The 24,281-nt window shown below is 45.4% G+C and overlaps 1 protein-coding gene and 1 long non-coding RNA gene across 2 annotated transcripts in view; one reads left to right on the top strand and one right to left on the bottom strand.

Annotated features, from left to right (window-relative positions):
• Positions 1–13,807: 13,807 nt before the first annotated feature.
• Positions 13,808–15,794, bottom strand: LOC142503386 (uncharacterized). The gene is made up of 3 exons (XR_012803996.1): positions 15,635–15,794; positions 15,327–15,538; positions 13,808–14,017 (listed from the first exon to the last, which is right to left on the bottom strand). It is a non-coding gene; the product is annotated as an uncharacterized LOC142503386 (long non-coding RNA).
• Positions 15,795–19,216: 3,422 nt separating this feature from the next.
• The window catches only part of LOC142503888 (flavin-containing monooxygenase 5-like), a 51,522-nt gene continuing 46,457 nt past the window's right edge, over positions 19,217–24,281 (top strand). Inside the window, exons 1-3 of the mRNA XM_075616781.1 lie at positions 19,217–19,332; positions 19,427–19,578; positions 19,857–20,045. Of these exons, the coding sequence (XP_075472896.1) occupies positions 19,447–19,578; positions 19,857–20,045 (321 nt within the window). The 5' untranslated portion in view covers positions 19,217–19,332; positions 19,427–19,446. The remainder of the gene's footprint in view (positions 19,333–19,426; positions 19,579–19,856; positions 20,046–24,281) is intronic.

Raw genomic sequence — 24,281 nt, 5'->3', positions numbered from 1 at the left:
TGTGTTTTATTTTTGAAGGAGAAAGCATAGGAATAATACTGCCTAACATTTTAGTCTGGGTAAAAACTAAAGCTACTGTAGAAGTGGTGTTATACTCCGTGAGCTAGAGATCTACAGTATAGCAGCATCATTTTGTAAAACGTTAACAATGCAATCCCAGGTAGTCGGACACAAAAAACCTTTTGTAAATAATTTAACAATTTTAGAATCGTAATTGTCTTCTCTAAACAAACCTAACCATAAATTAGCTTAAAAAGGCACATTCTATATAGGTGTCAGATTTGGGTTAAAAAGGCATCAATTGCCCATTACCTTTAAACATGTCTGCGATTAGTACGCTTTAGTCACAGAAAGGATTCTTCCTTTAAGTTATGGCTTTCATACAATAATGTGTTTTTTTTTTTTTACAATGAAGAATGGACCTTTAGCACCAATTCTCTTGTCTAAACCAATTATATACATAATTTCTGAATATTTTTATTGATGCTTCATACAGTACATTGTGGATCACATTACAGCAGCTGGAAATAAGCATTTCTAGAGAGCTACACATTTAATGCTGCTATATTTCCATAGACACCACACAATCATTTTCTATGTCTCCCATTAGAGAAAACTCTTTGGGACTTCACAGCTTTTCTTCCCTACAAAGCATGTGTCACTAAGTATGAGGTAGAGGTAACATTTGGTATACAAAACGTGAAACAATATTGATAGGGGATGTACTACTTAGGTCAAGATGATTCAGATGGAACACTGGTTTATATATTTTCACTATCCTCAATGGTTAACTTTATGGACTGCCAAGTTTCCCTTGGGTTTTACAAATACTGTAGAATTGTGTAACTTCTGGAGCAACTCCTGTTTTTCAGAAATATTTTATAATTCAACATCCAACATTTTTTTATTTTCGTCCAAGAGAACATTATTTTGGGCTGGTTGCAGAATCCTTTTAACTCCTGCAGTGCTCGAAAATCTAGAAACATTACTTCGCTTTAGGAATTTCCAAAAACAAAAAGTTGCAATGGCCAACTTCTTTGTGTGCGGTTAACACTCACATTTGGTTTCCTAGGAAGACTCACCAGGAGTTGAATTACCATCAGATGAAATGCAGTCTTTTCCATGTCTATTTCCAGTAATTTCCCTGTCAAAATGCAAAACAATGTTTTACGTACATATAACACCTCTTCCCGGCCAACAGAAGAGGGGACCAAAGTGTCCTTATGTCTCTATGGTCATGTAGGTAATGCTCAGCGGTTGCTTTACCTTAATTCTCAGGGGCTGCATCATCAGAGGGACGGAAGGAAAAAAAGAAAGTTGCCTACGGCCTAACTCAGTAGCATTTTTACACTGCCTAAATCTAACTGTGGCCAGGTTTACCCTCTGGGCATCCACCTTGGCCCCCATGCGTCTCCTTGGCTGCAGCGGGGGAATGCGGGCACCGCCGGAGTTGGCGGAGGACCCGCTGGATAGGCTGGGGAGAGGGCGGTTAGGCGTGCACATCACCGGAGGCTCCCAGCGGCTCTCGGTAAAGGGTGCCGCCATCTTGTGAGCAGTTGCGCATGCACAGGACCAGCAGCAGTGCGGCGGCCATTACAAGGGATCGCACATGCGCAGGAAGGTCCCTGGTAGCAGCGGCCAATAGGAGAACAGACCCATAGGGGACTACAGCCCCCAGAATGCCCAGGGAGGTGGACCACATGTTGCTCAACAGCCAATAGGGCTGCAGCTTCCCCTGCAGGGGGATATTGATACATTTTGTGCATCTGAAACCACGCCATTCGGAAAAGGGAGCTGGGCCAAGTAGGTAGTGTCTTAGAGCCAGTGGCTCTGAGACTAGGCCTAGTACATTCCCCCTTAGGCCCCAGCTAGGCCCTGACTCACAGCAGCTTGTGGTTACTTCAGGGTTGGCCCCTTAGACAGGGACACTTCCCCACTTTACTGGCTAGTGTCAGGGACACAGTGAAGACACCGCACAGTGATTGGGGCCTGTGGTTTGGGACCAGACCACCGCCGTTGCAAGGGACTCTGGTGATATTATCCACGCCGAAATTCACCCCACGCGAAGGCAGACGCCATCGCAGATTACGACAACTTTGGATCAGACGGATCCTCTTGCTAATCTGCATCACCCGGGTGCTAGAGCTCCCGGGCAGGTACCCAACTAAGTGCAGCAACACTTCATGGGATAGCGCTATCTCTTACACTTTGGGTGGGCCTTGACTTTGGGAAAAGGGACATCAGGGTATTGGTGCCTGGCACCCAATGTACTATGGGGACTCTCACTGGTGGTATCAGGTTGGGGCCTATCTTACCGTGTGGTACAGGGTACCTATATCAGTAAAGGATGTTAGTATATACGAGTGTGTGTATTATTGGTATTGTTCCTGTAAGGGGCTTATCCCACCAAGTTGGGATCCCCTGCAGGTGGAGGCGCTGTCACCAGAGGAATCAGGTACACCCCAGGCTCCCATCGGCGGAGGTTCAGGCCTTCTGTGAGCCACAGGTAACACACCACACATACCATAGAGTGCGGGAAAGTGTGCTACATAACCTTCAGTAAAATATTTACCTTAACCATGATAACAATATTTATCACAATAAATACCTAATAAATAACCCAAAAAATCTAAAGTCATCAAACCTGTTTCCGTCCATTTATTGTGAAATATTTCTTAGAAAAATGCATTTCATTCTTAATAAATGTAAAAAAAAGCTAATACATTTTAGTATATTTAATTTTACGAATAAAATATTTCAAAATTACATTTTAGAATAAATGAAATTAAACTCTACTCCGGTTTTTTTTTTTTACCATGCACAGCATTAGCCCCCCTCTCACACACATTTAAGGGGCATGGCAGAGGTGGGGCTTAATGGACATGAGAGTGGAGGGGGTTAAGGGGCATTGGGGAAAGATTACCAGAAGGATTGAAGATGCCTCTAAAATCACAAAGCTTCCAGCTCCACCCCCACACCTCTCTCCCCCTGCCAGACCTGACCCATCCCGACCCCACCATCTCTATCTCTCTCTCTCCCTCTGCCAAACCCACCTCCACTCCTCTCTCTGCCAGACCCACCCCCACTCCTCTCTCCCTCTGCCAAACCCGCCTCCACTCCTCTCTCTGCCAGACCCACCCCCACTCCTCTCTCCGTCTACCAGACCTGACCCAACCCGACCCCACATATCTCTCTCTATCTGCCAAACCTTCCTCCACTCCCCTCTCTATATGTTCTCACAACCCAGGGGGAGCATAAAGGAAAAAACAACGAAAAACACAAACTAAGTGCAGTCTGTAAACTTCAATTTAGCAAGATGTGAGGAAACTTGGCTCTTCTGTAAAGCCTACTCACAGGATGGCAGATGATTAAGGGCAATAACTGGATCTGGTGAATCTGTGATGTCGTCTGGATAGACAGGACAGCTCTCACACATAAGCATCAGGTAGATAGGAACATGGAAGAATAAAAAGAAATATCCATGGTGCAGATCAGTATAAAAAGGATAACTTTATGGTGGAGTTTAAAAATGTGCACTTACAATAACAAAGACAATATCAAGCAATTAGCACTTATACCAAGTGACTCAGGAGTGTCTGGATCTGGCCACCGCTCACCGCTCACCGCACCGCAGCTGCTTGTCCTCTCCACGCAGCAGTAATACTGGAATTGCCTCCAGGAACAGGCGTGACCGCCACACCTCCAAGGTATCCCCTCTGTGCCCCGAGAAGGCAGGCTCGATCACAGCGCTGCTGTATCTGTCCCCTGGATGCCGAGTGAATCACCTCCAGTCTGATTTTTGTGGCGATCCGTCACTTCCGGTTTGCGTGGGGCTCCGTCGCGACGGAGGCAATTCCAGTATTACTGCTGCGTGGAGAGGACAAGCAGCTGTGGTGCGGTGAGCAGTGGCCAGATCCAGACACTCCTGAGTCACTTGGTATAAGTGCTAATTGCTTGATAATGTCTTTGTTATTGTAAGTGCACATACTTAAACTACACCATAAAGTTATCCTTTTTATATTGATCTGCACCATGGATATTTCTTTTTATTCTTCCATGTTCCTATCTACCTGATGCTTATGTGTGAGAGCTGTCCTGTCTATCCAGACGACATCACAGATTCACCAGATCCAGTTATTGCCCTTAATCATCTGCCATCCTGTGAGTAGGCTTTACAGAAGAGCCAAGTTTCCTCACATCCTGCTAAATTGAAGTTTACAGTCTGCACTTAGTTTGTGTTTTTCGTTGTTTTTTCCTTTATGCTCCCCCTGGGTTGTGAGAACATATATCGATCATCTGGGACCAGTGAAGACAGTCCCTTCCAGAGGGTTTGAGCAGGGGTTACAACCATTTATATACGTTTTTTTCACTATTATCAGTCACTTATATTGTATGCACTTAAGTTATTATAAGTTATTATAAGTATTTTTATACACTTTATTAATTATTCACTTATAGATTGGTGAACACTAGTATTGTTTCAGCGCCTTCTTTACACTTTACACTATCACTATCACTATCATTTGTCACATCCACTCCTCTCTCTGCCAGACCCACCCCCACTCCTCTCTCTCTCTCTCTGTGCTAGACCGCCCCCATTCCTCTCTCTCTCTCTCTCTACCCCACTCCTCTCTCTCTCTCTCTGCCAGACCTAACCCCACTCCTCTCTCTCTGCCAGACCTGACCCCACTCCTCACTCTCTCTGCCAGACCTGACCCCACTCCTCTCTCTCTCTGCCAGACCTGACCCCACTCCTCTCTCTCTGCCAGACCTAACCCCACTCCTCTCTCTCTGCCAGACCTGACCCCACTCCTCTCTCTCTCTGCCAGACCTGACCCCACTCCTCTCTCTCTGCCAGACCTGACCCCACTCCTCTCTCTCTGCCAGACTTGACCCCACTCCTCCCTCTCTCTCTCTGCCAGACCTGACCCCACTACTCTCGCTTTCTCTGCCAGACTTGACCCCACTCCTCTCTCTCTCTCTGCTAGACCCGACCCCACTCCTCTCTCTCTGCCAGACCTGACCCCACTACTCTCGCTTTCTCTACCAGACTTGACCCCACTCCTCTCTCTCTGCCAGACTTGACCCCACACCTCTCTCTCTCTCTGCCAGACCTGACCTCCCCCCCCCCTTTGCCAGACAAGACCTTACTCCTCTCTCTCTGCCAGACCAATTTTGTAAACATTTCAAACTTGGCATTATTTAGTTGGAACGGTATAAATTTGCTCTTCGGTTATAGGGAACGGTGTGGTCCCTGCCCTGGTTCTCTATCACTATCAGCTAAAAGTGCATTAAGATCTCTGAGATATCTGAGATCATTTCCATCTACTGTATTTGACTTTTGGTTCGCTTCTTTTCTTTTATGATGCTTATGTAATGCCAGTTTTCTAGTGAATAGGTTAATATCCTTAACCCACTCAAAAGTATTCATGTTACATGATGGTGAAAATGTGCACCCTTTCTTTAGGACTTGTAGTTATGCCTCACTCAATAGTATTTGTGTTTAATGTATATTTTGTGATTCATCATCTCTGTTCTGAATGAGATATATCACCTATGTCTAATAGTTGTCCGTTCCCCGACCACTGTATCCTCAAACATCTGTTCCCTTTTCCCTTATTCCATCTAGTTGGTCTCTTTCTTGATAGCGGTCTCCTGATCTCTGTATGCCTGAAAAAGTCTGTTGTTGATACAGTACATCATTCTATATTGTTTATTTTTAGTAGCGCTCTTACTTTCATTATAGACCTGGTGAATGCGTAGTGCTATGGACTTCACAACGGTAAGGTAGGTAAGTAGATGAATAACTGAATACTTGTGGAGGGACCCCTAGACATAAACTTGTTAGAAGACGGGTACTGGGTTGCAATCCTAGATAGTAAGCTCACTGATAAGTGACGCTGTGGTGATCAATGACACCAGGACAAGTGACTATAATAACACCCTATAATGTACCAAAATGTCTACATAAATAAAGTCCTGAACAGGAAAAACATGTAGCAAGCGATTGACTCACTTTGAGTGCTGCAAAAACCATGCGATCCACAGGTGAGGGGTCCCCAGGTGTGCTTCCATCCACGGGGTAGACAAGTAGAAGGAAGAAAAGTGGAGGAGCACTACTATTAGTATCAAAAAGTAGGGAAGAGAAAGGTGCGTATCCCATAAAAAATTATTTATTGGTCATGGAAAAAAGGGCACAGGAGAGCCCCACCAACGTTTCACGCTTCACAGAGCGCTTTCTCAAGGTACCTTGAGATGCGTGTCTCATCCTCTATCTACCCATTCTGTTGAAGACTTTTGATAGCAGTTGCTGGGAAAAAATGTGAATTTGGGCATTGTTTCAGCTACCGCACTACTTGCTATAGCCAGAGTGTTATAGCTCGGTAAAAAGCCATTTTAATGAGATATTGCCCTGTTATCGAAGCTTTGTGAATAGCTACAGTACATATGCAATATCGCTATAAAAGGGCACTTATATAAAAGGGCACATTAATGCAATTAGCGAAGTTTAGTGAATCTTTTATTTCCTAGTTCAGATTATAAACTGAACTAAATCTCTACTATCACTTTGCTAGAGCAGAATTGTTCTTAACATTCTTTCTGATAATTGTAACTATGGCAGGGCCCTGGCCGGGGCTGGCTGGCAAATTTTAGCCCATGTGGGCAAGACCAACCAACTGGCCCACACGATACACAGACGCACGCTACATGTACCCAACACCAATGGTGTCTGTGCCTGTGTACCGAGCCCTGTGCTTCCAGAGGCCCTGCGCTCTTCCTCACAACAATTAAAATGGTTGTCGGACGAGAGCTCTGTAAGTATCTCTCTTACCTGGTCCAGTAGCATCTCCTCTTGCAGGGTCCCTTCGTCATGGAGCTGTGACGTCAAATGGCATCGCGTTGCCATGATAATGTGATGTCACATGGTGTCGCGTTTGCCATGACCACATTATGCCTGCTGGCCAGAATCGACAGTACGCGCGCACACAGAATCCTCTGCTACCAGACCAATGTTTTTAAATCTAACTGTCCAGTGGGGCAATTTCCCCCCAGGTTAGTCTGCTCCTTAACCGTGGTAAATTTAACCATAGCACTTGCTTATTATAGCAGCAATACAGGTTTCCTCCCTATTTTTTTCTTCTTTGTATATGTAAAGCATGTGACAATGTATAATTCTACATTCTTACCTAAGCTGGCAATCGTTTGGTGCTCCTGTTATAAATTTGTCAAAATCCTGCTTGTGGGACTAAAGAAATGGCCGCCTTTCCGTTTGAATCAATCCTTCAGTCAGTATAACTCAGCAGCTACAATATATACTGACATTACTAAGGTAACGTTGACTATTGTTACAGTTTACAGCTCAAACTCCTGGGAACATTGGCAACAAATCATCACAAACAGGAAAGTGTTGAAACAATCTTGCACTGCTTGGGATGTGTGCTAAAACCTTCTATAGAAATACAAGGCTGCTCCGTATATTAAAACTCATACTTAAAAATTGCATTAAGAGTGGATTAATAATACAGTACATGAAAAAAAAACTGTCACTATTATCTAATACTACAGAATTGATTTATTTAAAAAAAAAAAAAGATGATTTCACATTTTGCTGCTTTAAGGCGATGATGTAAAGGGCCCAAAACGGTGGTCCTCTGATGGAGGCCTACAGTCACCCTGGTACAAATAAGAGGCTTTCTTGCCATTTTCTACTGGCAGTTGTGCCCTGGAGAGATGGGAGTTTTCAGCGGCTGATTCAGAGTAGTTTCACAGCATCTTTGAGATTCTGGCATTGGCTTGCTTGGGAGGGTGGTTGGCGCCTGGTGAAGAAGGCTCCATAACGATGAACATTTCCCCATCTGGAATTAATCACCGTCTCATGATCCTGTTACTAATAAACAATGAAACACAGAGCTGATTCCTGCTGCCTCCCACACTTCAAAAGTCTTCCAAGCTGCCTGTGTTGTTTGGTTTGGATCTGCTTTGCGTTTGCAAAGCTCAGACTTCATACCAAGTACACAAACAAGTTATGGCGAGTAATAAAGCTGTATAGAACAGGGGTGCTCAAACTGGGGGCGGCGCAGGATTTACCTCACGCTTCCCAAAGGCATTTAAATTAAATGCCGGGGGAGCACCGAAGGCCTCTGTAAACTTCCCCTACCATGGCTCAGACGGCTTCTGGAGACAACTGACGCCGCGGGGTGACATGAGGCCACTGTATGGTCAGGTTCTGTAACCAAATGTCATTAACTTTTTTTAAGGCAAAGAGAAAGTGTCATTAACTAGATATCCTTTAAACCAGCAGTGCGCAAACTGGGGGGCGCGAGATTACCGGTGGGGGACGCAGGGTTTACAGAAGCCCCGCGCGCTTCCCAAAGGCACTTAAATTAAGTGCTGGGGGAGCTGCAGTGCCACTGTAAACAATACTTACCTTGATTCAGCCAGCACCTGGAGATGCGTCGCCATGGCAACGTGGCGTTAAATGACGCCGCGGGGTCATGTGACGTCACATTGCTATGGCAACGTGATGTCATGACGCCCAGACGCCGGGAATCAAGTTAAGGAGGAGGAGGGAGGGGGTTTGCGCCCCCCTGCTTTAAACATTTGAAAATCGTGTGTAGTGCTAAAGACCAAACAGAACAATACAGGATAATATATGCGATAGGATACTCTTGGGCCAAACACTCTTGGGCCAAACACTGGACAGGGGAGTCTGAGGAGCGAAAGAAAGAGAGCCATGATTCACGTGAGAGAGAAAGGCAGAAAGGGGATGAGTAGAGGTAGGTGGGCGATAGATGACCGCCACATGGACAGGGAGAGGAGAGAAGATCTGGACTGTGTGAGCCTCAAAGGAGGGAAAAGCAAGAGATGGGGGGAATAGGAAGGGTTTGGTAACGGCAGAGAGAGGAGAGCAGGAGCCCCATTCCTCCACCCCTATCATCAGAGCTAGGAGTGTGGGAGAGAGGCCGCCAAAAGAGAGGGTGGCTTCCAGAGCACAGTCAGACTGAGTGAGCCGGGTCTCAGTTATAGCAAATAGGAACAGAGAGTGAGAGAGAAAGAAGTCATGCATATAGAGTCACTTGTTAGAAAGGGAGCGAGCATTCCAAAGGGCACAGGAGAAAAGGGAGAGAGGAGGGTGGGTAACGGGATGGGTATGAAGTTAGAGGGGTTGACACCAGAAGGAATAGAAGTTACAGGTGGGAGGCAAGGATGAGGGCATGTAGAAATAAAGCAGGGACCAGGATTAACAGAGATATCCCCAGAAGCAAGGAGGAGAAGCATGGATAGAAAAAGGATGTGCGAGGATGATTTGTAGGGGTGTGTTTTAGTGCAAGGGGTATAGCTGTGTGATGTCAGATGGCACAGGTAAGAAAGGAGTTCATATGAACTGAGAAGCGGTGAAGAAAGGAGAGATGGAGATATATGAATAGAGTTAGAGACAAAATGAGGCTGGCGGAAGGAAGTGCATAATTTGAAAAGAAGTGAGGTCACAGCAAATATAAAAAGTAAAGGTGGCATCACAGCAATCGTTAGGTTTTGAGATGTAGTCTGGGATAGATGATATCCTCCTTTCCAGCATTGATCAGGGCCAGTAGGTGTTGTCCACTTTTCACCTTGATAAAGGGCTATTCATAGTCCAAAACGCGTTGGTGTGTTTTGTTCATTATTTGTGATCCATTAAATTAGCTTTATTTTTATGGGAACGCATCCTGTTTTTTTTTTGCTGTTTCATCAGCACTGGATATAGTGCTCCGTTTTTTTCCTTCCTCTTCTTCTCTGATGTTCATCGACAGACGGAGGCACACTCAACCCTGGGTCGCTGGATACATTGGACTTGCTGCTTATCGTGGACATTTATCCCAAGTGAGTTTATTCCAGTTTGACCCACTCTATTTGGAAATTATTCTGAACTTCATCATTGTCCATTGCTATAGGATGTTTAATCTACTGGTCACCGGCAGGTGTTTATAAATATATCCTTACTACCATGCTACGTGGGATCATAATCTACCATAATCTACCAGGTTACTTCTTGTTGGACAGTTATATAATATTTGGGTTGTTTTTTCCAGACATCATTCTGTTTTACTGCGGTTTTGTCTTTAGAGCACCATACAAAATTTTTCATATTGTTGTCCACTTTTCCACTCCTTTTTGAACTCCCTTTTAAACTCCACTATGCTTGCCACTTAGATAAAGGAGTAAAACATGTAGCAAGCATGAACTCACTGTTGAGCTGCAGCGTCCACGTATTTCCAAAATCCAGGTCTTCTTTAGTGTGCCTCCATCATGAAGATACAGGATACAAAGTGATATAATGGTCATAGGACACAAAATAGCAAGGACGTTGCCCCACCAACACGTTTCACGCTAAAAGAAGTGCTTTCACCATCATGATTACTTTTTCCTATTCTAGATGCTATCAGTACTGCTCTGTTGCTCTTTGATTATCCTTGTATCCTTTAAACATTGCCTGGATGGGGTATTCTGAGTAGCAGTCTAGGATATTTGGCCGTGACCATTTTGCCGCAACCAAATGACCACCAGCACTTGGCCACAATTGACCTCGCCACCAGGACATAGCCACTTGCCACTTTGCCGTTAAGGCAAATCCCTTACCTTAACCCAAACCCTAAAAACCCCTAATATTAATGCTACCTCCTACCCTAAAAACCATAACCCCTTTCCATAAAGCCCCTTACGTTACCCCCTACCCTAGCCACTAAAACCCTAATGTTAACTCAATAACCTAAGCACTAAAACTCGTGAAGTTAACCCCCTACCCGAACCACTAAAACCCCTAAAATGAACCCCCAATCCATACTATTTAAACCACTAAAGCATAACTTATTGTAGAAGCAGCCAGCAGCGGAGGTTCCAGCGGTGGATCGGCTGCAATGGTGGGTCGGGTTTGTGCCGAACACCGGCGGTCATTTGGTCGTGGCAAAACATCCGTGACCAAACCTCCCATTCTGCCCAAGTAGAGGATTAATAAACACTGTTATAGATTAAATAGGAAAGTTTAATTGAGACCAAAAGTCCCAAAGTCTTCCATCAAATAAACTGCTACACTACTAATTGGGTAATTTGGACATAGTGTTCTACAGTGATCTAAAGTGTAATGGAATCCCGTCACACTCAAAAGACCGGCAGATCTATTAATAAAAATGGAGAAAGTCTGCGTGACTTTAGTGAAATTCTTGCAAGTGTGGCAGGATGCCAGTGCACTTTAATTACTTTGCCATCTATGAGGATTCCCGCCACCCTGTACCTACACCGACCCCAAATGTGGCGATCACATAGAAGAGTTCCACTGCCACAATCTTTGAGTGTACAGACTTGCAAAGTTGCACAGAGCTGATCTTGAACCAACATATCCATGTTCACAGTCACCAGAGTTAACCAATATGACAAGGAGTGTATCAGAAACTAGTACAGTTTATTGGTTCTTCCAAGGTCCCACTCGTCAAACCAGTAATATTTTCTATAATCATGTATTCAAATTTCTTTCAACTTTCCCAATCGGAGCTCTGCTGCCATAACAATTCTACTTGTGTTTTTGCTCTTACTAGTTTTCAACAGAAGATAAATAGTAAAATCTGCATTTTATTGGATAATATATGTGTGCTTCAAGAAAGAGAAATATCTAATTTTGTGGTTTATAACAAGTTAGCCAGAAACAATTATTTCAGTATAATGCACACATACAGATGCAGCGGCTCTTATCCGACCGTTTTTCGGAGCCGTTTTCGTGAAGTCTGCTGTTTTCCACGCGGCATTCACTCGTTATTCTTTTGTGAACGCTGCAGTGAACGCCGCCAATCACACCAATCGTACCTGTGTTTACCGTTGTTGATTTCTTTGAATTACCTGAATTATAATTTGTTTGGGTGCATTTCTTCGCATATCAGCCAGATGGCAATAATGAAGTCCTTTTGTAATATCTAGTGGATAGTACAGTTATGTACTGTAGTCAATTTGCAGATGTTTAAAAACCAGATAAAAACAGAGTCTACCACAGTGATCTATTGTAAATTGACCTTGGTAGTTGAAGACGTTGAAGACGTTGAAGACGTTAACAAATGAAGGCGTTTTCCTAATTTAAATATGTAAACACAATGTTGGGTACATTACAGTATTCTCAATTGCTATGCCCGCACAATTTCTGAATAGACATACACTCAACATCATATCAAGTTCTTATTCTAAACTGTATTGAAGTTAAGCATATTTACTATTTTCTGCAATTAATGCTGGAACAGAAAAGAAGGCGACTTTAGCAGAGATATATCATCATATCATTCAGAACTATGATTTTTTTTCAAATTTTCACCAAACCATTGTGGGTGAAAACATTTGATATGGCAAACTTTAACTAATGAGGATTGCTTTTGTCGCCCATCCCCTCCTCAGGGAGATAGCAGGGGTTATTGGTTTGTGCTCTCAGCTTCCGCTGGTATGTTTGCTCATGGCAACTTCAAAAGGAGAAAGGTCAGGTTTAATCCATTTAAGATTCGTATTTCCCGACCCTGCAATGAACCAACACTGCTTGCCAATACTATTGCAATAACGGGGCGACCGTCACGGAAAACCTGGTGAACCACAATTCTTGCTACCTAGCCCCGCCTGATTACAAGCCTGATTACCATCTTGATTACCAGCCTGATCACAAATCTGATTACCAGCTTCAGCAGGCACCTGTCAGCTATAATGCAGACTACATGAGTGACCCCAGCTTCTACGCACAATACACCTCTGACATTGGCTCATCTCCACCCGGTTGGCAAAGTTTATAATGAAAGTAAATATAATGTACTATACAGTATTACACTATACAGCAAGGGAGCGCAAACTTTTGGAGAAATCGAGGGTCAAAAGATAAGGATGAAGTTCGATGGAACTCTAATATTGCTTTTTTTAAAAATGTTGCCTTTTTTACTTCTATACAGTCAGTATAAACGCTTCATGCTTTTAAAACTTTGCCCCACTATTATTTTTGACAACCCACTATGCACTGTACAGTACTGTATTATGTGATCAATTCAATTACCCTGTACATGTCATAACCTGTACTAATATTTCACAACAAAATGTTTCTTTCTTTTATTCCACGTCTTGGTTAATGGAAAACACTGTGATGCATTTTGTAGAACACAAAGACAACGGTTTCATGATTTGGCTGCTGGTACAGGTAGAGAAATTTCCATTCCCTGGTTCCACGTGCATGCGCATTATGAGTCAGATTTAGAAACGTAGAAATCCAATGGAAACAAAGCAAAAAAATTAAAGGACTCCCTTTGATTCTTGGCTGAGAAATTTGTATGTCTAGTTTCAAACGCATACTCATGGGTGATAAGAACTGCATTGTGATTTCCCAAGAATGACTTCACTGCCAATGTGAATTTCAAGTCCGAAAAAAAGTCATATCTTTTTTTTTTCCCCCGCCAAGGGCTTAATAAATGAGTGTTTTTAAGAAAACTTTATGTGATGCATTTTTTTAAATATTTTAGCAATTTTTACATTCATAAAATAACTTGCTTTTTATTTCTCTATGAGGTGGCATACTCTAATTTGATTTTTTAAAGGGGTGTGGGAAACTATTCAAAACCTTCAACTTTGGGTAGGCTTAGTCTGCTTTTCATACTGTTTGTGGAAATATCACACACACACACAAAACATGGTCTCAAGGAGGTGATACTGTAACTTTTATTAAATTTCAAAAGAGTTCCAAGGATTTCATTCTACTGTAATCCTGCTCGCTTATCACAGCATTAGACCAAGACGGACTAATTTAGTTGCACCCCCCACATTCACACACAAAGACACATACTGTAAAGTTTCAGGATTTGGCTATTGTGGCTTTTAATTCCATGGAGTTTAACTGAGTCACCTCACAAGGTGTAAACGACTGTGGATTTATTTTGTCATTGAGAGAGGGGGGATTACGACAAACTATTGACTGTTATTATGCACACAGTACAATAAACTTGGACTCCCCCTTCCAGTAGTGCAGCATCTCCTGAGAAAGAAAAAAAATTGCTGCAGGATTATTGAGCCTTGACTGTTTAACACTTCTGACAGCCACACAAACAGAATAAACTATAACTTACCGTACCTATAAACTATAATGATTTTTTAAGAATAACAGGTAATACACACATGTCTAATACAAATACTGTATACTGTATAATATATGCAAAGTGGAGAGTACGCGCAAACTTAAAATGGTTAACGTTCAATTACATTTAATATTCAGTAAGGCTAATATTAAAACTGTAAGGAATCGGGGAACTCGCTCCCTGCGGCTTGCTCCCTCCTTAACTGCCGCATCTCAGTTCCCGCTCTCCTTATAGAGAATTCACGCACCCGCGGTTCCTCTACTTGTAACACGGAGGCCGGTCGTGTTGCGCATTCACGCGCATACACGTGATGGCGTGCGCCACCCTCTAGCTGCGAGTATGTCTCTCTGTGTGGCATGCGCCGCCCTCTAGCTGCGAGTCAAGATCCTCTGTGTCTATAAGTATTCTGAAGCAAGCGTCGCCATCTTGCTTTCTAGCAAATCCTGCCCTCTTCCTCATGACAGGAAGTAAGCATCTCTCTGACTTTCACATTGTTATCAGCTGCCGCTGCCCTTTAAATAAGTCAGTTGCTACCTGCCCTGGTTCCTGCTAGTACTACCATCACATGCTGTTCCTGCCTGGACGTCCTTGGGACTTTTACGTACCTCTTTTGGATTCCTGGAAGATTGGGACAGTCACTCATTCTACTTCTGAGGTTAGTTTACCATGTGGGTAGTGTAGGACCTGCTGATTAGAGTTTACCTTGACGTGGTAGCAGGCTTATAATTCTTTGGCCAAACGATTAAACTAAGGACTCTTACTTTATATTTAGTGTTGCTGCACCCTTCTGTTTCTGGCATTATGTCTTCAAGGAGGCTGGATACCATCCAGGAAGTAATTCCCTTGTGACCTTGTGCTCTGGACACTATCCTCCCCAGCTCCTCACTTGTGGTAAACACCCTCCCACGTTGGTGCCTGAGAACGCGCGTATTCCTGCTCTGCTGCCAGAGCTTGTGTGCACATTCAGCTGGGCTAGTTGTATTTCTGAGCTTGGCTCCGCACCCCCCGGACGCTGCGCGCGGCGTGCTCACGTGACTAAGTGCGCCGATCCCCAGCTGTGCGGCAACTACTCCTATATCGTGACTCCTGCGGCTTCCCCACCTCGCTATTGGGTCCCTTCCTTTATCTCAGCTTGTGCATGGGAGCACAACCATAACAAAAACAGGTTGTCAGTACCATATTTACCTGTACTATACTTACTGTATCTACCTTACTACATGCCAGTGGTATTCCCATTATGCTCTAAAAGAACGGGCAAAAAGCTGCTAATATGGTCGATATAGTTGTTGCATTTTTGTACAGTGAGTATGTCGTTCCAGAAACTCGTTATTCATTTTAGTCATTCCTCCTTTTGGATGATTTCATGACCTTTCTTATATGATCCTTCATCGCATGCCACACCAGTTCTATGAGGTTCAAATCTGATGGAGTGGAAAAAAATGGCGAATTAGTTGAACAGATAAAAACAGTTTAACACAATGAGAAAAAGTTAATGTACAGTACAGTGTATAACTTACTCCGGTGGTGTCTTAACCCAGTTGATTCCGCTCGCAAGAATATAGGCTGAAGAGGAGGTATGTTTAGGGTCATTGTCCTGGAAGAAACGGTGGCCACCACGTGGGAAATCATGCCTAATGTATTGAACAATATGGGTGAAAATTTGCTCTTGGAAAAATACTTTATTTCTGGAACAAGAGAAAAAAAAAATTATGAAAAAGCTGAACATTAGTGTACAAAATACACTACAGTAGTACAGTGCATAAGGCTTGTGACTTTGTGCATTATTTTACCCTCAAAGATGATTATGCATCTTGGTCCACATCTATAGATTGCACCCCACACATGCATCTTCAGTGGGTACTTGAGCGGCGGCTTCAGAGATAGGCATCCTTTTTTGCAGAATGCAAGTGGCAAATCTCTCAAGAGATTTGTACAGATACTGTATTGTGCATTCTTCCATCTGCTTCCATGAATCAACACCGATTCTATGGACACAGGAACCTGCTTTCTTCTACTGTGCCGACCACGAGAAAGCGAAAGTCGGAAGCTGTTTCTAAGCCAAAACCAAAGGTGCCTAAAGCAAAGGTTCCAAAGACTCCCAAGGCAAAGAAACCTGGCCCTTTGTATGTGAAGAAGAAAATGGCCAAAATCAACTGGATCAACTTTATTGGCCGGGCCCCAGAACTGCCCCTGCACACACCGAAGCCAAATTGGATGTCCCGAACTTTTCCCTGCCATCACCCACCGCCATGATTCCCAAACATCCACCCGCTCTGACCCTTTGTCCACCAATGCTGGTCCGGAACCCCCCAGATAAACTCGTCCAGCATCCAGCCATGCCGATGTTTGTCCGGAACCCTCTAGCTCAACTCCTCCGGCACCCAGCCATGCCGATGTGTGTCCCTAAGTCCCCATCTCAACTCCTCCAGCACCCAGCCACGCAGATATTCGTCTGGATGAAATCAGCATTCCTTGCACCAGATCTAGCTTGGTCGTCTGCATGCTGGATATTTTTAGTGGTATTGAAATCACTGACAACTCAACAGAGCAATACAGGTACAGAATGGAGGCCAAGATGGCTCGTCTTTTTAAGGGCATGGAGAATATGGATAGGTGCATGGGTGTTTGTCTGGATAAGATTGAGAGGAACATCACAGGGCTCTATTATTTGCTTGGAGTTCCTGCCCCTGTATGTCCGACTCAGGAGCAGGAGGGTGACCTGGAGGCGCCTTATTCTCCCAGGGAGGAACCACAAGCCCTGGATTTGACCTTCACGCTTCCAACACCAAGCACACCATGGGACACCCCATGCTCACCCGATCCATCTCCAGGATACACATACCCTTCTGTTGGAGGAGATGACAAACCCGGTAAGGCCACGACAGGAGGAAAGCATCCTCCCAGACCATCTACCGCTGCTCAATGCCAGAAGCATACCTGCTCCAGCACCCAGGATTGAACTTGTCCCAGACATCATGCTGAGAAAGCTGACCCAGAGCGTCCGGGAAAAATACAAAATCAGATGTGGTGGTCTACCTCAGAAATATGCCCAGTTCATCTTTGAACACCACGTCAGTTTTGAGATGTACTGCGAGTGGACACAAAATGTCATTTATGAAGGCAATAAATACAAGAAGGGTCTTCCTGCAAATTTAAGGAGAATAATTATGGAAGAAATGAAGCGCTATTTTAATATTAATAGTTTTCTTGTGAGAACCGTGACAGACAGCATCAATGGCCTTTTGAGGCATACAAGGGCTCTTCCCTGGAAGTCCATCGACTTGTTTGACGACTACTAAATGTAGTTAAAATGTATTTAAAAATAAAGATGCGCCACCAATGTTTTTCATCTGAAAAAGAAGACAGTTGATTGTTTGAAATTGTTTCATTATTTAATTCTTATTTTCTATTTTGCATGTCTGGAGCTGGGCAAAGACAACGCGCAGGAAAGACACAGTGCTCCAATCCATGTATGCCAACTCCCTTGAGTCCCCAAAGTCCTAATGCTTATTGTTAGCATGCATCATTTTGTTGGATACAATTTGATTAGAGCTCCTTTTAGCAGAGGATGCACAGAACCAATTTTCCCAATAGAATGTAACATTGTTGTGGCAATACTAACTTAAAAGTCTGATACTTAGTATAGCAGCACTAATACACACTGGTTGAATAAGTCCTGTATGTCACCAAACGTTCAACAAATCATATGCAAGCTAAAATAAAGATGTGCACTCAGGACAAGTGCTTAAAGCAGCAGTTCAAGCAATATCCTACATGTGTTTTTTTTAAATAAATCAGTTCAGTACTATGAGAAAATACTTGTAGCATTTAAAAAAAACACAATAATTTGTAAAGGCATTTTAATGTATTCTAATGTAGCAAGCATTGTTGTTTCTATAGAAATCATTTACAAAGTCACACCCCCTTCCTCTTCTGAGACAGGCTCTGGCTCTTGAGCCATGCCCTCTCTCTAGCAGTGCACCAATTGTATCTAGTGCCTGCCTGGTCACATGATCTTCCACACAGAACTTTGCATCCTGGGTACTCTTGTGCAGCCCTAACAGTGAATGAAATAACCCCAGATTCGGCGATAGAATACTAGAGAACTGTAAGGAATTAGGAACACATCCTTTGCGGCGTTTTCCCTCCTTTCCTGCTGCTGCCGCCACGACCACTGTTCCTGCCCATGCGCGCTCCAACGCTCTCATTGCAGAGCACATGCACACCCACAGCTCTTCTAGCTGCCGCATGGAACCTGGTCCCGCCTCCCGCGCGGTGCGCACACACGATGACGTGCGACGATCCCCAGCTGTGTGTCAAGTCTCTCTTCCCTGCCTTGTTGCCTGCAGCCTATCCCAGCTATTCTGGGGCAGCGCCTCCGCTCTGCCCTCTGTCCCCATTGGCCAGTCCTGCCATTAAATACTTCCTGCTTCCTTCTATGCTTTGCTCAGCATAATCCTATGTAGCTTCGTGAAGCTCACTTCGTTTGTGCAGTGCTCTGTCTCCTTTGCATTTAACCTCTTGTGTACCGACTCGGCTTGTTTGTGGACCTTTCTGTATTTTGGAATTTGGCATACCCTTGACTATGGCGATCACTCCTACCCTTGAACATGGCATACGGACTCGGACTACATTGCTCTCTCCAATCCCAGACCATGGTTTACGGACCCCTACTATTAGTCTTCTCCAATCCCGGAATTCGGCAAGTATACCGCATCGCCTACACTCTCCAACCCAGACCCGGCTACGCTAAACTATCTGCCTTCCAGACACGCCTCCGCTGCTGGTGTTATACCTTCCCACCTCAGTGCCGGGGTCTTGTCATGTTTGTGGGCAGCGCGAGCGTTACAAGAACGGATCGATCGGCAATTGAGCTAATCACTGAGCAGTGTGCAGATTGTATTAATGCACATGTTGAATGGGATTTTGTTTTTTAAACGGCAGCTTGAACTGCAGCTTTAAGAGTCACAACTGGCACACACACACACACACACACACACACACACACACACACACACACACACACACACACACACACACACACACACACACACACACACAGTTTGTTCTGCTTTAAGGGCTTTATTCCAGCTGTGAAGGCCAGCCTCTTCATTTGTTTTTTTTCTCTTGGCACTACAAAGTGTCCTCCTCTAAAGCTACAAAAAAGAATCTGTCAGTATACAAGCTTGCGATTGTGAGAAGAAGACTAGAGCAGGTAAGTAACAGCACCCAAAAAGAGAGTTGGCAATAGATGTGTAACTCTATACAGTAGTCTACTATACATAATACTATACTCTTTGTATGGGCAGATACAGTTACTCCTGAAACCATGGTGAAAAAGATTTGTGTGATCGGGGCAGGATCCAGTGGTCTGACGGCTATCAAATGCTGCCTGGACGAAGATTTGGAGCCCACCTGCTTTGAAAGGAGTGATGACATTGGGGGACTTTGGAGGTACAAGGTAAATCAAAGGGATTCTTCAGGAAATACAATGTATGTTAGAAGGATGTCTCATTGTGTTGTAGAAACAATGGCAAATGAACTGTAAGACATCAGGTATGTACATGAAGCAGTGGGATAATAAGGCACCTCAGCGGTAGGGAGATACTCAATATTTTCAGATTGGTACCAGCTCTTGCAGTGCACAAACACTAACAATTTGGGGGATGATAGATTAACCTTACCTAGCTTGTCAGGTTTTGAATGTTCTCCTGATTCCCTCTGACATCTTAACTGCAGGAGATGCCTGAAGATAACAGAGCCAGCATCTACAAGTCCGTGATCATTAACACCTCCAAGGAGATGATGTGCTTCAGTGATTATATCATCCCAGATCATTTCCCAAACTACATGCATAACTCCAAGATTATGGAATACTTCCGCATGTATGCCAAGAACTTCAACCTGCTGAAATACATCCGCTTAAAGGTACAAATCAATGTTATTAACTCGCGCTGCGGGGGGTCCATGCTTCTTAACGGGAACCCCCCCTCCCCCCCCGCAATTGGTGCCGCAGCCGCATGTGGCTGCGGCACTGAAGACAGTTTAGGTATATCAGTACATACTGTGCATGTATAATTCTTATTGAATACAGCAAAGACTCAACGTATTTATCGCTCATACATTTTAGCCTGGGAATTCTGTGTCTAGCAAAATTTGCTCATTTACGTACTAAATTTGCAAATCATGTAGATTTGCGAAAGAGAAAAATAAATATTGATCTAATTCACACTTTTCACACAGTTGCATGAACTTATTAATAAACATGATGAGATCTGTTTTCAAGCGTTATTGCAATTTCTGCTCTACCCTTCTCACTTTCCCCCCTCTTTCCCACTCTTCACCACTCTCTCACATTTTCCCCTCTCTTTCTCACTCTTACACCCTCTCTCTCTCTTCCCCCTCTCTGATCCCCCCACACTCTCTTACCTACTCCCTCTCTCTCACCCCTCTCACTCTTCCCCCTCCCTTTCTCACTTTCCCCTTCTCACTTTCCCCTCTCTTTTTCACTCTTCCCCCTCCTAACTATTCCCCTCTCGCATTCTTCCTCCCTCTCTCTTCCCACTCTCTAACTCTTCCCCATCTCTTTCTCTCTTCCACCCTCTCTTTCTTACTTAGACCGCACCCCTGCTCAATCTTTCCCCCTCTTTCTCACTCCCCCCTCTCTTCCCCCTCTCTTTCTAACTCCAACACCCTTCTCTCACTCTTCCCACCTCTTTCTAATGCTTCCCCCTCTTGCTCTCCTCCCCCTCCCTTTCTTACTTACCCTCTCCCCGTCTTTTCCCCATCTCTCTTCCCCCCCTCTTTTTCACATTTCCCCCTCTCTCTTAATCTTCCCCCTCTTTCTCACTCTTCACCCTTTCTTTCTAACTATTTCCCCTCTTTCTCTCTTCCGCCTGTCTTTCTTACATTCTCCCTCTTCTCATACTTCTCCTCCTCTTTCTAACTCTTCCACCCTCTTTCTCACTCTGCCACCCTCTCTCTCATGTCCCCCCTCTCTCTCACTCTTCCCGCCTCTCTCTCTTCCTCCCCTCTACTTCACTCGTCCCCCTCTCACTTTCACTCTTTCCCCTCTTAGGCCACGCTTATAGTGCCGGCGACGCGTCTTCGCCTGAAAACAAATGCACTGCGCTTATAGTAAGCGCGACGGTGACAATGCGACGGAGCGACGTCGCCATCGCGAAAACTGGTAGCCGGCAAAATGAGATTTTTCAAGGGCTGCCGCCTCATGTGACAGCCCTTGAACCAATCAAATGGCCGGAAACCCGCGCCGACGCCGCCCGGCAAAATATACCTTTTGCCTGTGGCGACGGGTGACGTCACCCGTCCTGTCGCCACCGACAGAACTATAGGCGCGGCCTCACTTTCCCCTCTCACTGTTCACTCATCTCTCTCAGTCTTCATTTCTCTTTCTCACTCTTCCCCCCTCTCCCCCTTACTCTTCCTCACTCCACCACCCTCTCTCTCACTCTTCCCCCTCTCTCACTCTTCCCCCTCTCTCACTCTTCCCCCTCTCTCACTCCTCCCCCTCTCTCACTATTCCCCCCTCTCTCACACTTAAACCCATCCTCTCACTCTTCCCCCCTGTGTCTCACTCTTCCCCCTCTCTCTCACTCTTCCCCCTCTCTCTCACTCTTACCCCCTCTCTCTCACTCTTACCCCCTGTCTCTCACTCTTCCTCTCCAACTCTTCCCCCCCCTCTCCAACTCTTCCTTCCCCTCTCTCACTCTTCCTCCTTCTCACTTCCCCTCCCTTCTCATTCTTCACTCATATCTCTCACTCTGACCCTCTCTTTCTCACTTTTCCCCCTCTCTCTGTTCCCCCTCTCTCTCTTCTTCCCCTCTCTCACTTTTCCCCCTCTTTCACTCTTCCCTCCTCTTTCTCACATTTCCCCCTCTTTCTCACATTTCCCCCTCTTTTTCACTCTTCCCCTCTCACTCACTCTTCCCCATCTCTGTCACTTTTCCCCCTCTGTGTCGCTCTCTTCCCCCTCCCTTTCTTACTTTCCTCCTCCTCTTCTCTCTTCCCTCCCCTTTCTCTCACTCTTCCCCCTCTCTTTCACTCTCCCCCCCCCACTTTCTCACATTTCCACCTCTTTCTCACTGTTCCCCCTCTCTCTTAATCTCCCCCTCTCCTTCTCACTCTTCACCCTTTCTTTCGAACTATTCCCCCTCTCTCTCTTTCCCCTCTTTCTCACATTCCCCCTCCCCTTCTCACACTTCCCCTCCTCTTTCTAACTCTTCCACCCCTCTCTCACGCTTCCCCCCTCTCTCTTCCCGCCTCTCTTCCTCCCCCCTATTTCACTCATCCCCCTCACTCTTTCACTCTTCCCCCTCTTACTTTCCCCTCCCCTCTCACTGTTCACTCATCTCTCTCAGTCTTCATCTCTCTTTCTCACTCTTCATCTCTCTCACTATTCCCCCCTCCCCCTCTCCTCACTCTTCCTCCCTCTTTCTCACTCCTCCAACCTCTCTTTCCCTCTTCCCCCTCTCACTCTTTCCCCCTCTCTCACTCTTCCCCCTCTCTCTCACTATTCCTCACTCCCCCCTCTCCTCACTCTTCTTCCCTCTTTCTCACTCCTCCACCCTCTCTTTTACTCTTCCCTCACTCACTCTTCCCCCCTCTCTCTCACTCTTCCACCTGTCTCTCACCCTTCCTTCCTCTCTCTCACTCTTCCTCCCTCTCTCACTCTTCCTCCCCCCTCTCTCACTCTTCCTCCCCTCTCTCTCACTCTTCCTCCCGTCTCTCTCTCTCTCTCTCTCTCTCTCTCTCTCTCTCTTCCCCCGTCTCTCTCTCTCTTCCCCCGTCTTTCTCTCTCTCTTCCCCCGTCTCTCTTACTCTTCCCCCGTCTCTCTCACTCTTCTCCTGTCTCTCTCACTCTTCCTCCCCCTCTCTCACTCTTCCTTCTTCTCACTTTCCCCTCCCTTATCATTCTTCACTCATCTTTCTCACTCTTCCCCATCACGCTCTCTCTACCCACCTTTTTCTCAATCTTACACTCTCATTCTCACTCTTCCCCCTCTCTTTCAATCTTCCCCGTCTCTCACTCTTCCCCCTCTCTCTCACTTTCCCCCCTGTCTCACTCTTCCCCTCTGTGTCTCACTCTTCCCCCTCTTGCTCTCTTCCCCCTCCCTTTCTTACCCCCCTCTTTCACTCTTTCCCCTCTCTTTCTCACATTTCCCCCTCTCTCTTAATCTCCCCCCCTCTCCTTCTCACTCTTCACCCTTTCTTTCTAACTCTTCCCCATCTCTCTCTTTCGCCTGTCTTTCTTACATTCCCCCTCTCCTTCTCACACTTCCCCTCCTCTTTCAAACTCTTCCAACCCCTCTCTCATGCTTCCTGTCTCTCTCTTCTTCCCCTCTCTCTCACTTTTCTCCCTCTGTGTTTCACTCTTCCCCCTCTCTAGCTCACTCTTCCCACTCTCTCACTCTTCCTCCTCTCTCTCTCTCCCCCCTCTCTCTCACTCTTCCCCCTCTCTCTCTCTTCCCCCTCTCATTCACTTCTTTCCCCCTCTCTCTTTCACTCCTTTCCCTCTCACTCTTTCCCCCTCTTTCACTCTCTCCCCTCTCTCTCTCCCCTCTCTCTTCTCTTCCCTCTCTCTGACTCTCCCCCTCTCTTCCCCCGTCTCTCTCTCACTCTTCCCTCACTCTCTCACTCTTCCCCCACTATTTCACTCTCCCCCTCTCTCTCACTCTTCCCCCCCCTCTCTCTCTTCCTACACTCTCTCACTCTTCCCCCACTGTTTAACTCTCCCCCTCTTTCTCACTCTTCCCCACACTCACTCTTCACCCTTTCTTTCGAACTATTCCCCCTCTCTCTCTTTCCCCTCTTTCTCACATTCCCCCTCCCCTTCTCACACTTCCCCTCCTCTTTCTAACTCTTCCACCCCTCTCTCACGCTTCCCCCCTCTCTCTTCCCGCCTCTCTTCCTCCCCCCTATTTCACTCATCCCCCTCACTCTTTCACTCTTCCCCCTCTTACTTTCCCCTCCCCTCTCACTGTTCACTCATCTCTCTCAGTCTTCATCTCTCTTTCTCACTCTTCATCTCTCTCACTATTCCCCCCTCCCCCTCTCCTCACTCTTCCTCCCTCTTTCTCACTCCTCCAACCTCTCTTTCCCTCTTCCCCCTCTCACTCTTTCCCCCTCTCTCACTCTTCCCCCTCT

Source organism: Ascaphus truei, chromosome 10, assembly GCF_040206685.1.
Source record: "Ascaphus truei isolate aAscTru1 chromosome 10, aAscTru1.hap1, whole genome shotgun sequence".
NCBI lineage: Eukaryota > Metazoa > Chordata > Amphibia > Anura > Ascaphidae > Ascaphus > Ascaphus truei.
The sequence above is the reverse complement of the archived record's forward strand: the minus strand, read 5'-3'. Positions and strand labels throughout refer to the sequence as shown.